The sequence below is a fragment of the Strigops habroptila genome, chromosome 2 (genome assembly GCF_004027225.2).
Source record: "Strigops habroptila isolate Jane chromosome 2, bStrHab1.2.pri, whole genome shotgun sequence".
Classification (NCBI taxonomy): Eukaryota; Metazoa; Chordata; class Aves; order Psittaciformes; family Psittacidae; genus Strigops; species Strigops habroptila.
In genome coordinates, this window is record NC_044278.2 from 120140837 (window position 1) to 120157732 (window position 16896).

The following is a 16896-nucleotide window of genomic DNA, read 5'->3' on the forward strand; positions in this document are numbered from 1 at the left end:
TCAAGGGGAAAAACAGCTCAAGACATGATGTACTTGGGTGAAGGTGATCAAAACTAGTCTGAGGAGAGCCCAGCCAAGGGGAATGAGTCCAAACTTGTGATAATCTCACTGGCAGACTGTTCTTCTGAGAGTTAAACATGGATTTTTCTATCCATTGCACCTAATCACGCCTGCGCACATACTGCCACTTCTTCATAGCATTTATGCCTCTCATTTCAGGGTGCATTGCAAAACAGAAGGGATGCTGAGAGCTCAGCTCTTTGGCTTACTATTTCAACCATGGGAAAAGCAGATTGCAGCAGTTCAGGCTTGTGAGGTTGGGAGAAAGCAAGGGTGAAATCCATGTAAAGGTGGGTTTTCCAGAAGCAGGATTAATTAGGAAAAGGAAGTGGGGAAACCAGCAATTAGACAGCTGCTCCAGCCCTAGAGGGCAGCACAAAATAATAAATAAAAAGCTGAATTCCCAGGCAATCCGTAATCACCTTCTGCATGGCAAAAGCACCCCTTTTGCAATGGGAACTTTTCCTTGTACGTCTGGTAGATTCAGCACTATGTACTCACTGCCAAAAATTCAGCAACTCGTGTGATTTTCAGACCCCTCTGCTTTTACCAGGGTCCCTAATTCCACCCTTGTGCCATGAAAACCCATCAATTCAGGTGCATTGTAGCTGGCACTACATTGTCCTGTCCACAAACTGCTCTCACAGTCTGGTAAGTGGGATCACTGTAAAGAGAAAGAGTTATTTTCTCCAGGGCAGGTTTCCAGATTTCTGGGCTTTGTATTTATTATCCTTGAATCTTAAACTTTCAATCCTTCAGCACTGTTTTCCTAAAGATGCAGAGCGGGATTTAGGTACAGGGTGAGGAGGCTGCAACCCTCCCGGAATGCAACTCGTAGACACAAAACCCTAAAGTAAACACCCTGCCTTGCACCACGCATGCAGCTAAATAGCATCGGCAACGGTAAGTTACTTATTCCCTGTGGCCTGATCCTGACAAGTTTCCCTGGCAAAAATCTCCCTGTTTCTCAACGCCTGCCCCAAGCAAAGGGCTTCAGGATGTCACACAGTAGCTGACTCCATCCGGAGCACAGCGGTGGCTAGGACCCAGCAAGAGCCTGGAGAGGAGTGCGGAGGAAGACAAGCAACATAATTTAAAGCAGACACCGTCCCAAATAAGGTTATTTCCCTGAAAATGCCTTCGTTCTGAAGTTGAGAGGGAGCCTTTTGGCGTCCTGAATGAGTGAACATGAAGCTGACGGGCAACTTCATCGGTACCAGGACTGAACCGGTTTTGAAGAGCTGGATATGCGTTTTAAAGACATGATAAGCAGTGTGTGGGGAAGCGGGGAACCCTTGAAACAAGGTAAACATGAAATACTCACTCTTTTTAACCCTGAAGGCTCCAACTCAGCACAAAGAGTCTAGTGTGAAAAAGGATCAGACCCTGGGGAGTTTGGTTTGTGTTTGGTGTATTCTCTTGTATTTAACTTCTTTTGGGCACAGGAGAACATCTCTGTTAATTGTCTAAGTAGTAATAAAAATTACCTTTGGGGGAAATTCAGGAAATGCTGCTGTTGTTAGCTACGAGCAACATCTATGAAGTGGTTTCAGGGTTAATATTGTAATAGAGATGGAGGCAAATATTGTTCTGGATTGGGAACTGGAAAAACTGGGATTCAACCCTGATTATTCCGTTGTTTTCAATGTGTTCACGGGGCAAATCACTGATCTTCTCTGCTTTTGCCCTCCCATCTGCTAAGTGGATATGCTGATGTGGTTTGGGTACTATTCTTTTTCTAGATGCTAAATTATTTGACCCATTTAATAAGGCTCCTCAGGGGTGTTATTCACTGAAATCACCTATATTTTTCAGCTGTGGATGGGGATGGGTGATTTTGAAGTACTGTGATGGAAAGCTGTGACATTGAATGGGGTTGAGAGCTCAATGCTGTTCTGAGGTATGCTGGGATTTTTATCGCAGCTGCCAGTGGGAGCAAACTGGCACCAAGCACGAAGCTGGGAAAGCCTCAGAGCAATAAAAGCTCTTTTAGGGTGAGTTGCTGCTACTGCTGCTCCTGGATTGTTTTTGTAAGCTGTGGTTAGAGACATCGGTGCCAGCGCCAGCAGGCAGGGGTTTGTGGTGATGCTCTCTGACACCAGCACAATGGGGGTCCTGTGAGCCCTGAGCTCTGCACTGGCGGGAGGGGGGGGAACAGGACAGAGAGAAGGGGGATGTGGTGCTGTGTCATGCTAGGTGTTGCTGAGGGGGATGTAATGGTTGTACAGAAAAAAGCTAGACAGGAAAAGCTCCTCAGCTGGACAGCTGAACTGAAAAACACCTTGGGAAGGGAATCTATCTCCCTTTGCTGTACAATGAGGAACAGCTTTACCCTCTTCTGGATGGGGTCCATATGGTCTCATGTTGGAAGACAGCACCACATCCTAGTGCTTCAGGGTGTGAGATCCACCTTAGAAACATCCTGAGGCACAGCATCCTTGCTTAGTACAGATCTGTGTTACACAGCAAGCCATTAAATCACATTTTTGTGTTTAAATACATCCATTTCCCAGTTGGTTTGTAAACTTACAGTTTAGGAAGCTTCAAAGCATGTCAAGACCCTGCATTGTGTCAAGTTTATTATGTAAGGAGCAAAGGGACCAGTTTTTGCACTGGCAGTGTGGCAAGAGAAGACATTACAGGGTACATGGGACGCATGTTGTCCATGAGGGTGGTGCCCTGTTGTGGGTAATATCCATGGAGATTTCCTCAACTTAATTAATTGGATCTAAACAGAAACAATTTCCATTTGAGGGCTCTGAATACAGCCTTGTAATCATTGGTGTGTTTGGGTTTTATCTCAATTCCAACAAACTAATATCCAAATGAAAAAACTCATTTTCTCCTCAGAGGAGGCACCCACTCCTCTAAGCCCTGGGGAATGAGGAACAGAGTGGGGACAACAGAGACATTATAGGTGGTGGTATCAGCAATTCCTCCTTCTATAGGATGACTTCAGTGTATTGTACAAACTTCAATTAAAAGGGTCAAGAATGAACATTCTTGGTCTTGTTTTAGAGGGGGAGAATGAAACAAGACTTCTGATCCTGCTGCTGAGCTCCAAAGACAAACTCCAAGCTCTTTCATTTGGGGTCCCAGATCACCATTCATTACTAGCTGTTTTCCTGAACTGGAAGGAACATAAGATCTCAGAGGAGACCTTAGAGCAGCTTCCAGTGCCTAAAGGGGCTACAAGAACCCTGGAGAGGGGCTTTAGACAAGGGCCTGTAGGGACAGGACAAGGGGGAATGGCTTTAACCTGCCAGAGGGGAGATTGAGATGAGCTCTGAGGCAGAAGCTCTTCCCTGTGAGGGTGCTGAGGCGCTGGCACAGGGTGCCCAGAGAAGCTGTGGCTGCCCCATCCCTGGCAGTGTTCAAGGCCATGTTGGACACAGGGGCTTGGAGCAACCTGGTCCAGTGGAAGGTGTCCTTGCCCGTGGCAGGGGTTGGAACTGGAGGAGCTTTAAGGTCCCTTCAACACAAACCACGATGTGATTCTATGATCCTATGAATGTGCAATCTGAAAACAGAGTAGGTGTGGTCTAAGCCTCCCCAGTTTCTCTCTTCCTAGTACACAACCCTTTTCTCCGTTTGGGAAGTGGAGGGACCAGGCAGGTTTCTATAGTGAACCTGTTGGCACTGCTGTCCAGCAATTGCAATTACCGCGTGGACGCATGGCCATCAGCTGCATCCCTCAAATAGTGACTAAGCGGAGGGATCTCCACCAGCTGGGAATGATCCCATCTCTTGTTTCCAGCCTTCTGATGCTCTGTGGGTGGAAGCCGCTGAGTAACGGTACGTCGATGCCGGTTCTTGGCGGCACATGTGCATGGAACTGGCGTGCGTTTGGAGCTTACAGATGCAGGCTTGCTCCTGGAAAGACTTAAGTGTAGTGCTAGCTATGTACTGCTGCATAGCTTCCAGTTGGGAGCTGGCGTGTGCCTTGCTAGCTATGGATGTGGGCAGGATCAGCTCAGATCTGCCTCAAGAAGCCATACAAATACAGACAGATAAGGCATGTTTGCCACAGAGGCAGTCATAAAGAAGTGATATCTGGAGCTCACATCAGTGGTGACCACAGCCAGACACCTCATTAGTGTCCATCTAGAAACAAGGCATTTTAAGGACAAATGCTTTCCCTTGGTTTCCTTTGCATTTTTCTCCCATTGCCCAGTGACAGTTTTCCCAGTATTTTTGCTCCTTTTGCAGTTATTCCTATGCTCTTTTCTGGATTGCTTTCCAGTTAAACTCTGATGAATCCTTCATTTCACACAAATCCATTCAATTTTATATCTGTCTCATTATAAGGCATCTGTTTTCAAATGTATTTAAAAGACTGCCCATACCTGGGATGTATAAAATGGAAAACTAACATTTGGACAAAAAGTTCTCAGTCCATTCTTTAAGCTGTTTATATTAACAAATCTGGATGAGTGTGTAAAATTTCTGGCACTCTGGGATGAGAGGAGTGGAAAATGCTGTGGATGGAAATGTAAACTGTTCCCAATGTGTGTTGTTTCTGAGTATCACTCATTTGCTTTGCTCAGGACTTGGCACCCCAAATCTCCAGCCCAGTTGAAAGTACCTGAGCTGCCTCTATGGGGAGAGTGAAGGTAACTGGGTTTTCAGTGGTTCTCCATGATGCCAGACACACTGCCCAGCTTGAGCATCTGGACTTCATTGTGTGGCCTGGTATCATCGAGGTAGCAGCTGAAATCACAATGGGGCAATGCCATGAAATGCCTTGGACCTTCCTCATACAAATCTCTCTTTTTCCCACAAGGCTCAAAGGGATGCAGGTAGGTTGTAAGTGCTGTAGGCTCAGAGATGGGTTAATTTCTTGCACTGTGTGCTTCTCCATGTTAGATGGTGATCTGCTGCCAGCTTTCACTGTGTCGCATTAGAAATCTAACCAGAATTACTTTTACCTGCAGAACCATGAAACTGTACATCATCTTCTTCCTGGCAGTGGTGAACAGAGGAACCTCTAACAATCAGTCCACAGAGGGGATGATGCCCTGTGAAATGGTAAGGCTGTCTCCATGCTCAGTTCCCTTAAGATCCTAGATGAGGTTGGGACCCCCTTGTTACAGGCACTGCACGAATAGCTATGGTCTCTGAGAAGGGAAACCCCCAAAGTACTGGGGTTTCTGTGGTAGAGGTAGGCTTTGCTGCAGTAGTGGATGCTCAGCAGGCTGTTCTCAGGTTGTGTCCTTGTTGTGACAGCACATAAAAGGAGTGGGGAGAAGAAGGGACATATTATCTTCTTTATTTTTCTAAGGGAGAGCTGGTGAAAAGAAATTTGACCTGATTTCCCCAAGACTGTACAAGGACTCTGTGGCTGAGACAGAGAAAGAACTTAGACCCAAAATCAACTCCTTTATATCAGGCCTAAGTTCTTTGTGCTTTAAATAAAGCATCTTCTGTGAAATACATCTATATGAGCCCTTTTGTAATAACAGAAGACTGACCTCCTCTACCCTGACACAGCACTGCTGCTAGGGGAGTTGTACCTGACTTCTGCTGGAGGTAAAAGAAGTGACAAAGCCTTTTCCTCCTTGATGTTTTGCAAGCACCTGGTATATTATAAATGTTATTCACAGCTGAAATTTCTCCGTTCCCCATCCAAGTGTTTCTGACTGTAACAGGCTGTTTAAAAATACTTATCTTCTTATTTTTTTTCCCGAATGTTGAAGCTGTTCAGCACAAATCCTCAACAATTTCCAAAATAGGGAAAAAAAATAATTTGCTAGCTGTACACATCGCCCTTATGGGACTCATTCCATTCCTGCCCACCCTGCCGTATTGCTGCACTTCCTGAATTCCAGAGAAATTAAGACCTAGTATATATAAAAAGACCTTGGGAAGGTGGGTAGCTCAATTCGTTGGCTGCAGAGGGAAGACTGATGAAGCCACTGTAAACACGACAGCTTGGGTCCCGTGTATCATAGTCACATGGCGCAATAATCCAAGCAAATCCCTCCCGTCCCATTCCTTGATGGGTCACAGATCAGGCTGATTGCTGAGAAGTAAACACATGCTTGTTTCCACCACTGCACTCTAAACTGTTTTTATCAAGCAAACAACTCAAGACTCTACACAACTAGGCTGGGATAAATTCAGCCTCAACAGCAAACGTGCTGCAGTCAAGACTTGGGATGTTCATCTAGTATAAATTAACAGCTCAGCATCACTGATGTCGATGTTGATCATCTTCCTTTGCTGGTTGTTTGGTCCAATGTAAATCCAAACACAGCTTAAAGAAAGACGGAGCTACTGAACGGGCTGATGGGTTCACTGAGAGTCCTGCTTACTTCACAGCATCATTTTTCATCACAGCCTTCCTGTTTTACATGGTACTTTCCCTGTGGCGACACCTTTAGAATAGCAAAGGCTCAGAAGTGGAAACTTTCATCCTAGATCTCATGGAAGAGGCATGAGTCAGAAACCCGTGTGCCTCTCTGACTCACTGCTGATGCTCCTGTCATTGAACCAAGGTCTTCTAGAAGAGGTTTTAGGAAATAAACAGTCCCTACCAGCCCCCTGCACTGATTATACAAGTTACTGCATAATCTACCTGTTTGCAAGACAACAAGGCACAGCTTCAATGTCAGGATATTCTTCCTAACTCATGTTGTCTTCCAAGGAGAGGGGCTTCAACTAGTTCATGTTTTACCTCCTAAAGACAGATGTTTCTTCTACTTCATGTTATCTGGCAAAGGAGGAGCTTTCAAATAAATAGCTTATACAAGGGATGGGGTTTCAGAAAATTATATCATTGAGGTGATGCAAGAACATGCTTATAACCAGCTGTCAGAAGTCAGCTAATACGTGGTACCTGGGCAAACTGCTAAGGTTTGGTTATGTAGCTGGGCAGCTCTTCTAGAGAATAGGCATGGACATTGTGCAAATGCAAGTCAGTGCCATGTGGATCCAGCCCAAATTCTTTGGTTCAAATGCTCATGAATTTGAGAGGTACAAGAGAACACGAGCTTGGATCCAGCTGCTTTGCTTTTAGGGCTCTTGCTAAGGTGGGTGACAACTTCCATCCACTGCTGACCAGTGAAGAACTGGAGTCAGAATCCAAATGATGCTCAACTTATGAGCTGTTGGGTCGCTTTTTGCCAGCACCTGAATGGGACCAGACACTGAAGGGACCAAGTGCTCCCACCCTGCAGTACTTCTTGCCAACAGACCTCAAACAAAACAGTGGCAACACCGTCAGAGATGATAAAGTCAGAATGTGAGACCAGCAAAAATCTCTTTTCCAGCCTCAGGCTGCCAACCCATTGAGCTATGGGGTGGGAGGAGAGAAGATACATGCAAACAGATGCTGTTTGCTCCATCCCACTGAGAAATGCTTCATCTTTTCTTCCTAGTGCTAATGAGAACAAAATTCGTGCAGTTTGAGCCTCGGGGGAGAAAAAGATGGTTTAGAACAGACTAGATAAGAAATTCAGTGAGGATGAAAATAGTCACTGAAAAGGAATGAAAGTTAAAATATGGGAGGGAAAATGTTATAGGAACAAATGGCAGACAGTGGGAGGTATAGATTTTATCACTCCCTTTTCACTGGGAGGGTTCAGTGGATGCAGATTAAAAGCCTAATCCTGCAAGATGCATAGTGAACTGAGACTGACCTCTCCCACATCGACTTCAGTGAAAACCAGCCACTGGCCCTAATGGGAGTTGGATCAAGACTTAGTTAAGATGCTGGGTGCCCAGAGGGAGCAGAGGGTGCTCAGTGCTTTTTGAGATCTGGCTCAAAGAGTGGGAAGAAACCTGGCATCTCCCTTAGGCTGCAAAGCAGCTGCTGCTTCTTCACTCTGGATTTTTGTATCCTTCTGGCTTCTCCCTCTTCCATAAACCAAGCAAGAAGAGACTTCCTGCTCTGTTATTTAGGCCTCGGAGCTAAGCCCAACTCTGAACATTTTAGCTCAAAATGAGTAATTCTACAGTGACTTTGCAAGGCAGGGATAATGTCAGGGAGAAGCCAGAAAATCCCCTTCACTTCTATTCTGATTTGTTTAGCTGGGGGAGATTTGAGTGAGTTGGAGGGGAAAAATAGGAAAGGGTTCAGGCTTTAATAGGCCATTTGCTTGGGATCTTTGGGAAAAATGTATCATGGGAAGGACTGCGGAGCAGCCTGTGTATATCTAGAGTTTGGATGAGCACTTACACTTCCCTGGCACATTTTTGTGCGGTCTCCAAAGCTCACATGATGCAAAAGGGCTTCACAAAATGCTGACTATTGCCCCACTTCTAAACAGACCTGCCACTTCATTCACCTAAAAGTTCACATGAAACAGATGGTTTTCAGCATTTTTTACTTTTAATGTTTCTTTAATGTCTGAAAAGCTGTGCGTCATGGAATCTGGATTCTGCTGCTCCACACATGTTAAGATTCAACAGATTTTTTCCTTTCTTTTTCTTCTGATCTTTCTACAAACACTACATGACCCAGTCACCCAAATACATTCATAACAAGAGTTTTCCTCAAAAAATTAAATGTTGCCTAAGCCTTTCACATTCCACTTCCTCCCGCTGCTGTATGTTCTCCTTGATAACAAAACACGGCTTCACATTTATACAAGGATAGTCATGTTCATGTTTGCTTATCAGCACACACTACAGGTTTTGCTCTAGATACAGATTCAGCCCTAGCTGCAATTAAACAGACATGCATCTAGAAGATGAATTTGACACTTCTCGCTACACTGCTACTGAGAATTGGACTGAAAAGGCATGACCCTCAGTGCATGTCACAGCTTTTTTCTCTCAAAAGCTGACTTTACATAATTTGTCTTTTCCATGTTGTATCGTGGGTGTCTTGTATGGGTTCATGCTCTCCGTACAAGAAGAAGGGAGCTGTTGCCTTAGGAAAAGGATAAACATGGATGGTTAAAGAAGGAAAAGTTTGGAGATTTGCATCGGAAATGTTTCAGTTGTTGAATGACCCATGTGGTTAAAGACACATTGCTTAACTTAGCCATGGCTGAAGGAATCATAGAATGAATCACAGAATGGTTGGGTTTGGAAGGGACCTTAAAGCTCATCCAGTTCCAACCCCCTGCCATGGGCAGGGGCACCTTCCACTAGGCCAGGTTACTCTAAGTCCTGCCCAACCTGGCCTTGAACACTGCCATGGATGGGGCAGCCACAGCTTCCCTGGGCAACCTGTGCCAGGAAGACATGATCAAATACCTGAGGATGTGACTTAGAAGGAGAGAGAGAGTTTTTGTGCAATATCATCCTTATACATTTCTCCACCTCCTTGCTTTGGGACCTATTCTGCCAACAGAGTGAAGCTCTTCTAAGTACTACTTACTATTACAAGTAGAGTTTGTAAAATGTAATACAGTGATGAAAGTGAGAAAATAAATCAGAACAAAAGTGAGGAAATTGTGCTTGATTACAATGGAAAAAGGCAAAACTCCTTCATTCGGGTCTATTAAAATGAACTTGGGAAAAAGGTATGAAAAGGAGAACATTTAGTAGGTGTCACATGCAGAAAAATACTGTTGTAAGTCAGAAATATCTTTAAAATGAATTGAGTGCAAAGAAGCATTAGGATTCTTGTTCTTGCTGTCTGAATGCTCAGGGAAAGTAGTGTTATCAGTGTTTTAGAAGAAGGATCTGCCTCGATGCTGAGTGTTATTTTCTTTATATTTCATGCAAAGATGTTCTTCATTTATCAGGTGACAACCCCTTTTCTCTCTGTTCTTTTTCTGGCAGGCAAACTTGCAGGCATTTTGCCACAACAAAGACCTCCACCAAATCCCTCATGAGCTTCATCCAAGTGTAAACAAAATAGATCTGTCTGGAAATCTGATTCAAAGCATCCCTGAAATGCCATTGTCGTTTTACACTTCCCTCCAGTGCCTGGATTTAAGCTCTAACCAGATCAGCTTCATCACGCCTGGAGTCTTTGCACACATGACGAATTTGCTGGAAATAAACTTAGCCAACAATCACTTATATGAGCTTGCTCAGAATGGGACAGAAGGGATTGGACTTTTACCCAAGGTGGAAATACTGGACTTGTCTCACAACAGTCTGTACAATGGGATGGCTGAGTATTTCACCAAACAAGCTCCAGCACTGCGGTATCTCTCCTTGGCAGAAAACAGTATTATAATGATATCACACAAGATGTTTCAGGGATCTCCCAGTCTTGTGGAGATAGATCTTCAGAGTAATATCATCATGGAAATAGAAGAAGGCGCTTTTGAGACTCTAGTGAACCTTTCCAAACTCAACCTCTCCATGAATTCAATTACTTGCATCTCTGATTTCAACCTCAGGCAGCTGGAGATACTTGACCTTAGCAGGAATAGCATTGAGACCTTCCACACCACAAAATCAGATGATGAATATAGCTTAAGATTTTTGGATTTGAGTGAAAACAAACTGCTTCACTTCCCAGTCTTCCCCCAGGTAAATAAGCTGGTAAGTTTGAATTTATCAAAGAATTTAATCCAGCTCACTGCTGAATCCCCTCACAATAAAATGGACTATATGGAAAAAGAATGGATAGATGCTTCTTTTCATCTTCTTGATCAGAAGCAAAGTAGAAACAAAAGTTCTCTTTATTTATCCCGCCTTGTATATTTAGACTTAAGTTATAATGAAATCAAATCCTTTCCGGATGAGTTCTTTGAATCAATGTTGTCCCTTCACACCCTGAATCTCAGTAAAAACTGTCTTCAGGCGTTTGCAGTAACTTATGACAGTGCATTGACCTCCCTAACTGTCCTCGACTTGAGCTACAATGCTTTGCAGAACCTTCTCCTAGACGCTGGCACACTGTCAAATTTGAAGGAGCTCTACATTCAAAACAACCATCTTCAGACCCTACAATTTGATATCTTCTCAAGCCTCCCTAGCCTCAGACTGCTTAATCTACAGAGCAATAATATCAGCCTTTGTAGCATGTACTCAGGATTAGCTAAGCAAAGACTTACTGGAGAGGAAAGTGGTTGTGTGTCATTTGTTGACTCTCCTGATCTTCAGTACTTATACCTAGCTGACAACATGCTGAGCATCCTACCAGCATATACTTTCTACAAGACTTCTCTGGTCGTCTTGGATCTCTCCATGAACCCTGGACTGAAAATAGAAGTTAAAGCATTATCAGGACTGGAAAAGTCTCTGGAATATTTGTATTTACATGGCAACAGCCTCATAGATTTAAATATTGACTTGCCTTGCTTTAGTCACCTTAAACATTTAAACCTCTCTGAAAATCAGCTGAACTGGCTGCCTAAGTGGGGTAGTGACTCTCCACTGGAAGTTCTGGACCTACGGAACAATAGGTTTAGTACATTACAGAACAGCAATATTTTAGCATTAGAAAATTCACTTAAAAACTTGTATCTCACTGGGAACCCACTCAACTGCTGCGGAAACATCTGGCTTTCGTCAATGATCCAGAACAAAAACGTCCAGATCCCAAACGTGGAGCACTTAACCTGCCAGTACACTCAGAACTTTGGGTACCAGGAAGAAATGCACATCGGGAATATTAGACCAGAAAACTGTGAAAAAGAGGATCTGAAGAAAATCAACTTCCTTATCATATTAACATTTGTGTTGGTTTTATCTGTGATCATCATTGGTGTGGGTTCATTTTTTTGCTTCCGCAGGCAAAACTTTAGCCATCAGTTCAAAGCATAGGAACACAAAATGCCTTGAAAACCGAAGAAATCAGGTGCTACACTGCCGCTGTGTAGAAATGAAGGGTAAAATTCTCATCTTTGATTTTTAACTGTGGATCTTAAGATGGTTTCAAAGTGCCCCTCAAGTGTGCCACTACAGTGCTCTGGGTTGCAGGGACTGGAAGGAGAATTTGCCATGTTTTGCACTTGCTTCATGCTCTAGCAGATCTGCTTAAAAACTGTGTTCAGTGGTAGAAGAGGCCACTGTAAAAGTCCTGCTGTTGTTTTGAGGGATGTGTAATTTAAACCAGACTGAAAGAAAAAGCCCTCTAAGGTCTTGAGACTTTTCACTAAGCTCAGAGATGCTTCTTGATCTCACCTTCACAGAAAGACTTGATGGAAATTGAGCATTGTAACCAAATCACTTTATTATGACAATCATTGATGATGTCGGCTGAGTAGGAAAGCCCTTCTCAAAGTTATTGAGATAAAGCTATTTTGAATGGGTCTGAGCTTTGCTTTTTTCCTAACTGGTTAGCTCCTAGTCCTTCCTAAACTGAAATCAAAGAAAACTATGCCAGGGCAGGCCAAATCATAATTTTTCTCTGAAGTTGGTTGCAAATTTCCTATGAGTTCCAAAACAATAAGAATTTAGCTAAAAAAGGAAATAACAATTTGTGTCTGTTGTGTTTATGGCTGCCATTTAGAAAATCCAAGGCTGACCATGGGAACCAAAGACCTTGGTGGTAAGAATCTCTTCAGACACCTCCCTTTGCTTGTAGCATGTTGCTCCAGCCACTGGTGCAAGACACAAGAGGTAGATGAGGTCAATTAGTCTTGGTGCTTAATACCCACGAGGGATGGTAAGAGAAGTCTCAGGCATGAAACAGCTGCTTTCTACATTACCCAGATCTGCTCAGAAGGTCACAGGTCCACAGTTCAACTCAAAGAGGAGAAATTTGCCCCTCGTGTGCAATACATATTTAACTGGGTTTAATGTGAAGAAATTCATCTCTGGGGTGAAGGCTTTTTAAAAGGAATATCTTGGAGAATGAATTTCAATCAGCTACCATTGGACTGAAATGTTTATATTTCTAAGGAAAACCATTGGGAACTCACTGCATACAGTTGTATTTCAGTGCAAAAGAATAATATATCTATTTTTAAAGGTCACAGGAGGTTAAACAGTAAATAAGAGTGAAACAACACACAGGGAACCTAGTCCTGGGCCATTATTCGTATCAGATGTCTACTGTCTTTCCCTAAAATGATGTTATGGTCTGGAGGACTGGCTGCAAGAAAAGTTATGTAGATCCTCATTCCGTGATGGTTTTAACATTGGCCAACCTGTTGCTAAAACCTGACAGTGACATATATTATGTCCCTTACTTTGACAGCAAATTCACCCTTTTGAAGTGAAAAATAAAGCTCACCAATGGTGTGAGCCTGACCTATTAACAGGGTTCAGTGGCTTTGGAAGGAGCTGTATCAGGTTTTCTGTTAATGCCAGGAACTCTGCATTAAGGCACATAGGAGAAATAGAGGTCAAACCAAAACCTGTCCAGGTAAATAACTCAGAGTCCAATTGCTGCTCCATTTCTGTTTCTTCCAGCTAGTGAATGTCAAAATTAACACTACAAAAAGGTGTATAATTCTATTTTTAAAGGAGTTATGTAAGAAACTGGCTGGCAGTTTTCATTGTGGAATTTTGTACAATAAAAACACCTTTGAATTTTGTAAAAAGCACAGAGTTGTGAATATATTAAAGCACCAGCTTGGAATGCTCCACAGATGAAAAGCTATGTCTTTCTATTTTTCTGTGGTGTTCAGACTCCACCTTGGACCTTTAATTTCTTGTCCTAAAGTAGGGACAGCTGCCCCATATCTTAATCATAGAAACATAGAACAGAATCATAGAATCCCAGGTCGAAGGGACCTCAAGGATCATCTGGTCCAACCTCTCTAGGCAAAGCATGATCTAGACTAGACGGACCAGCACCCCATCCAGATGAATCTTAGCACTATCCAGTGTTGGGGAACCCACCACTTCCCTGGGGAGATTATTCCAGTGACTGATTGTTCCCAGTGTGAAAAATTTCTCCTCTTGTGCCCAACTGGAATCTCCCCAGGAGTAACTTGTACCCATCACCCCTTGTCTCTTCTATGTGACTCCTTGTTAAAAGGGATTCTCCATCTTCTTTGTAGTCATTCTTTAAATACTGGAAATGGAGATAAGGTCTCCCTTAGAGAACATATTTCCAAGTCTCTCTCTTAGAGTACAACCAACCGAGAACAAGGAGATCTACGGAAGACGTAAGCAAGCATTTGCAGAAACGACCAGCAGCAATAGGGCCTGATCTAACATTTCCAAAAACCCAGCATTACCCATTGTCTTGAGCTCTTATTCTTGTAGGAGAAAGTCTGCACAAGCAGCAATCCCAAGCTGAAGCTGGTAAGCTTTTCCTTTGGTGTGGAAGCAAGCTGAGCTGTGCGCCCAGACATGGGCTAATTTAGCCACACACTGAGTTCACTTTTGTGTCGAGCATGGCAAGATTATGTCTCCTTCTGAGTATTAGCTTGGCTGCCATGACTGGAATTAGTTAATAAACTGATGACAGAGCCAAACCCATTTAATTAACGGTTTTAACACTGCTTTTGTTTGGCTCTACCAACAGGAAGTGCTTGTTATTACTAAACATCTGGGACTAATTAGACTTCCATTGACTTCCCTGGGAGCAGAAACAGCTTTCTCGAGGAATAACCCTCAGGAGTAAAGCACAGCATGGCTCATTTGGATTTGTTAGTAGCAGAAGCAACTGAGAAGTGACATGACAGCACTCCAGTCAATTCTGTTATTCTGGATGGTATGAGGAGCATGAGAGAAAGAAAACATGAGTAAAAGAGCAAAGAGAGTGAAAATAGGGAGAAATAGGAGCTCTCCATGATATTATTCCTCAAAATAGGGGTGTGCAGATGACAGGCCCAACTCTTGCCTCCCCTTTCTGCTCCTGTGCCTGCAAGGAGCCCAAACAGCAAAGTATGTGACACTGCATCAAATGTAGCCATTACTCACACATTACACATCTTTCTGCCATTTAGCCCCATTGTTCTAACGGGTTGGCACAATACAGGCTGTTTTGACTGTTATTTTGCAACTAAAATTACATCCTCATTCATTGTTTTTTCATAAAGTCCTTGCAATACCCTCTGCTGATGCAAGGAGAGTTCATTCTGCTAAGCCAAAGAATATCCATCTTGGACTCTGGGATATGTAGTAGAGCATGTGGGATTTATGCAGCCAATGCAAACTTCTTTCTCTTAAATTGCTGCATGCAACAAGTGGCTTCCTCTCTGCAGCTGTTTGCATGGGGCAGGATAATAGATTTCCCTCATATATTTCCTACCACAGTCTGCTGTGGTTTGTTCCCCAGAATGATCCTCTGCAGTGGGATCAGGTAGATATAAGTACTGGAAGCACTAGGAACACTTGGAGAGTGTCCCTAAAACTTCAGCAAGTCGTGACTCATGTTGTGCCATCCACGGAAAGTCAAGTCTCAGTTTCCAGAGGCGTTGGCTTTTCCTGCAAAACCAAGACAAAACAATAGCCTAGCGGAGTACCAGAGCCTCTGGGTACAGACCTCTCTGCAGGGCCCCTGCTCAGCCCTGAACTGGACACAGTGGATTGGTATAAATCCCAGTAAGTGCCTCCTAATATTCTGGGAACCCAGAGCATTTGCTTTCCTGTTCTCACCTATTCCCTGTGGCATTCAGTATCCTTTTACTTGACTGTGGAGAAACAAACCAAAACCATGACCTGGACCCCCTGTATCTTCACAAAAGAGAAAAACATGCCTTACCTTGTATGGTAAAGTATTCTCTGGCCATATTATTTTCCATAAGCAATTGCCTATTCATTTGAGAGATTTAGATTAGATATGATGAAAAAATTTACTAAGATAGTGGTGAGGCGCTGGCACAGGGTGCCCAGAGAAGCTGTGGCTGCCCCAACCCTGGCAGTGTTCAAGGTCAGGTTGGACACAGGGGCTTGGAGAACCTGGTCTAGTGGAAGGTGTCCCTGCCCGTGGCAGGGGGTTGGAAGTGGATGAGCTTTAAGGTCCCTTCCAACACAAACCAGTCTGGCATTCTATGATTTGTGCACACATGTGCAAAGGCACAGACGCATGCAGGCTCAGATAAGAAATACACCACTTCAGGATTAGCTTTGCTTAGCTTAAATTAGAACAGCCTGTACTATATGATCTTCTGTAATAACAAACAGCCCGTAGTGCTGGTGCCTGTGGATTCCTATTTCATGCCTGTCCACATGAACGAATTTAATCAAGATTTTCAAAAGCAATCAATGATTTATTTCAGATGCCCCAATCTTCAGCCTGCATCTCTCCAATCCTGAAACAAGCCTGATTTTCCTGAAAACTGAGTCTATCTCTAAAAGCCACAGCTCTGTAGTATGTCATATATAAGCCCCAGCAAAAACTGAGACTGTCCAGATGTAGGTATAATTCTTTCAGCTACTGCTTTCAAATGATAGTTTTCTGCTCTGGCAGTGCTGGATTGAGCATCTGAAGAGCTGAAATATAGCAAAGCTATGCACCAACACCTCTTCTGCCCTGTAGTCTGCCCTCAGAAGGACCAATTTGAATATGTCCTTTCTCACAGAGCAATTATTCACCTGCTGTTGTGGCTTAATTTGAGTGAAAGAGGAAAATCATCCATAAAGAAAGAACAAAAATTAAGTCTACGGTCTGCAGCTTTCTGACAAGGCTGCAACTCTACAGTAGGAGCAGATCATAGTCTCATGGGTGATAGATTGGTGCGTGTCCAAATGGATTTTGCCGAGAGACAAGAGGAAAGGAGGATGAAAGAAGTTGAGAGCTATCAGAGAACTCAGGGTGAGTGATGGGAAAAGGAGAAAAGGTGTTGATGTAATTCCCTCCGAGCAGTGAAAAGCTGAAAATACACCAGAGGAACAGGCAGTAATAGGTACCTACCCACCCCTTCCCAACTCAAGAGGTTAGGGGAGACCTGTGAAGCTCCAGCCCATCTCTTGTAGTGGAAAAGTGAGAAGAGAGCCTAAGAGACAGATAATAGAGGAGCAGAAATGAAGGAGAGACGAAGTGAAAGATGGAAGGGAAATGGAGTAGGAAAGAGGGCTTTAGCA

At 43.6% G+C, this 16896-nt stretch overlaps 1 protein-coding gene across 2 annotated transcripts; it reads left to right on the forward strand.

The window, feature by feature from the left end:
* The first annotated feature begins 761 nt into the window (after positions 1-761).
* LRRC32 (leucine rich repeat containing 32) lies at positions 762-13460 on the forward strand. 2 transcript variants are annotated; one of them, XM_030477255.1, is made up of 3 exons: positions 762-1365; positions 4995-5088; positions 9796-13460. In XM_030477255.1, the coding sequence occupies exons 2-3, from the start codon at positions 4999-5001 to the stop codon at positions 11734-11736; spliced, it is 2031 nt and encodes a 676-aa protein (XP_030333115.1). In that variant the 5' UTR covers positions 762-1365; positions 4995-4998; the 3' UTR covers positions 11737-13460. The 2 variants fall into 2 exon arrangements, with proteins under 2 accessions (XP_030333115.1, XP_030333114.1); XM_030477254.1 differs by lacking the exon at positions 762-1365 and having other exon boundaries at positions 4488-5088.
* Positions 13461-16896: the final 3436 nt, after the last annotated feature.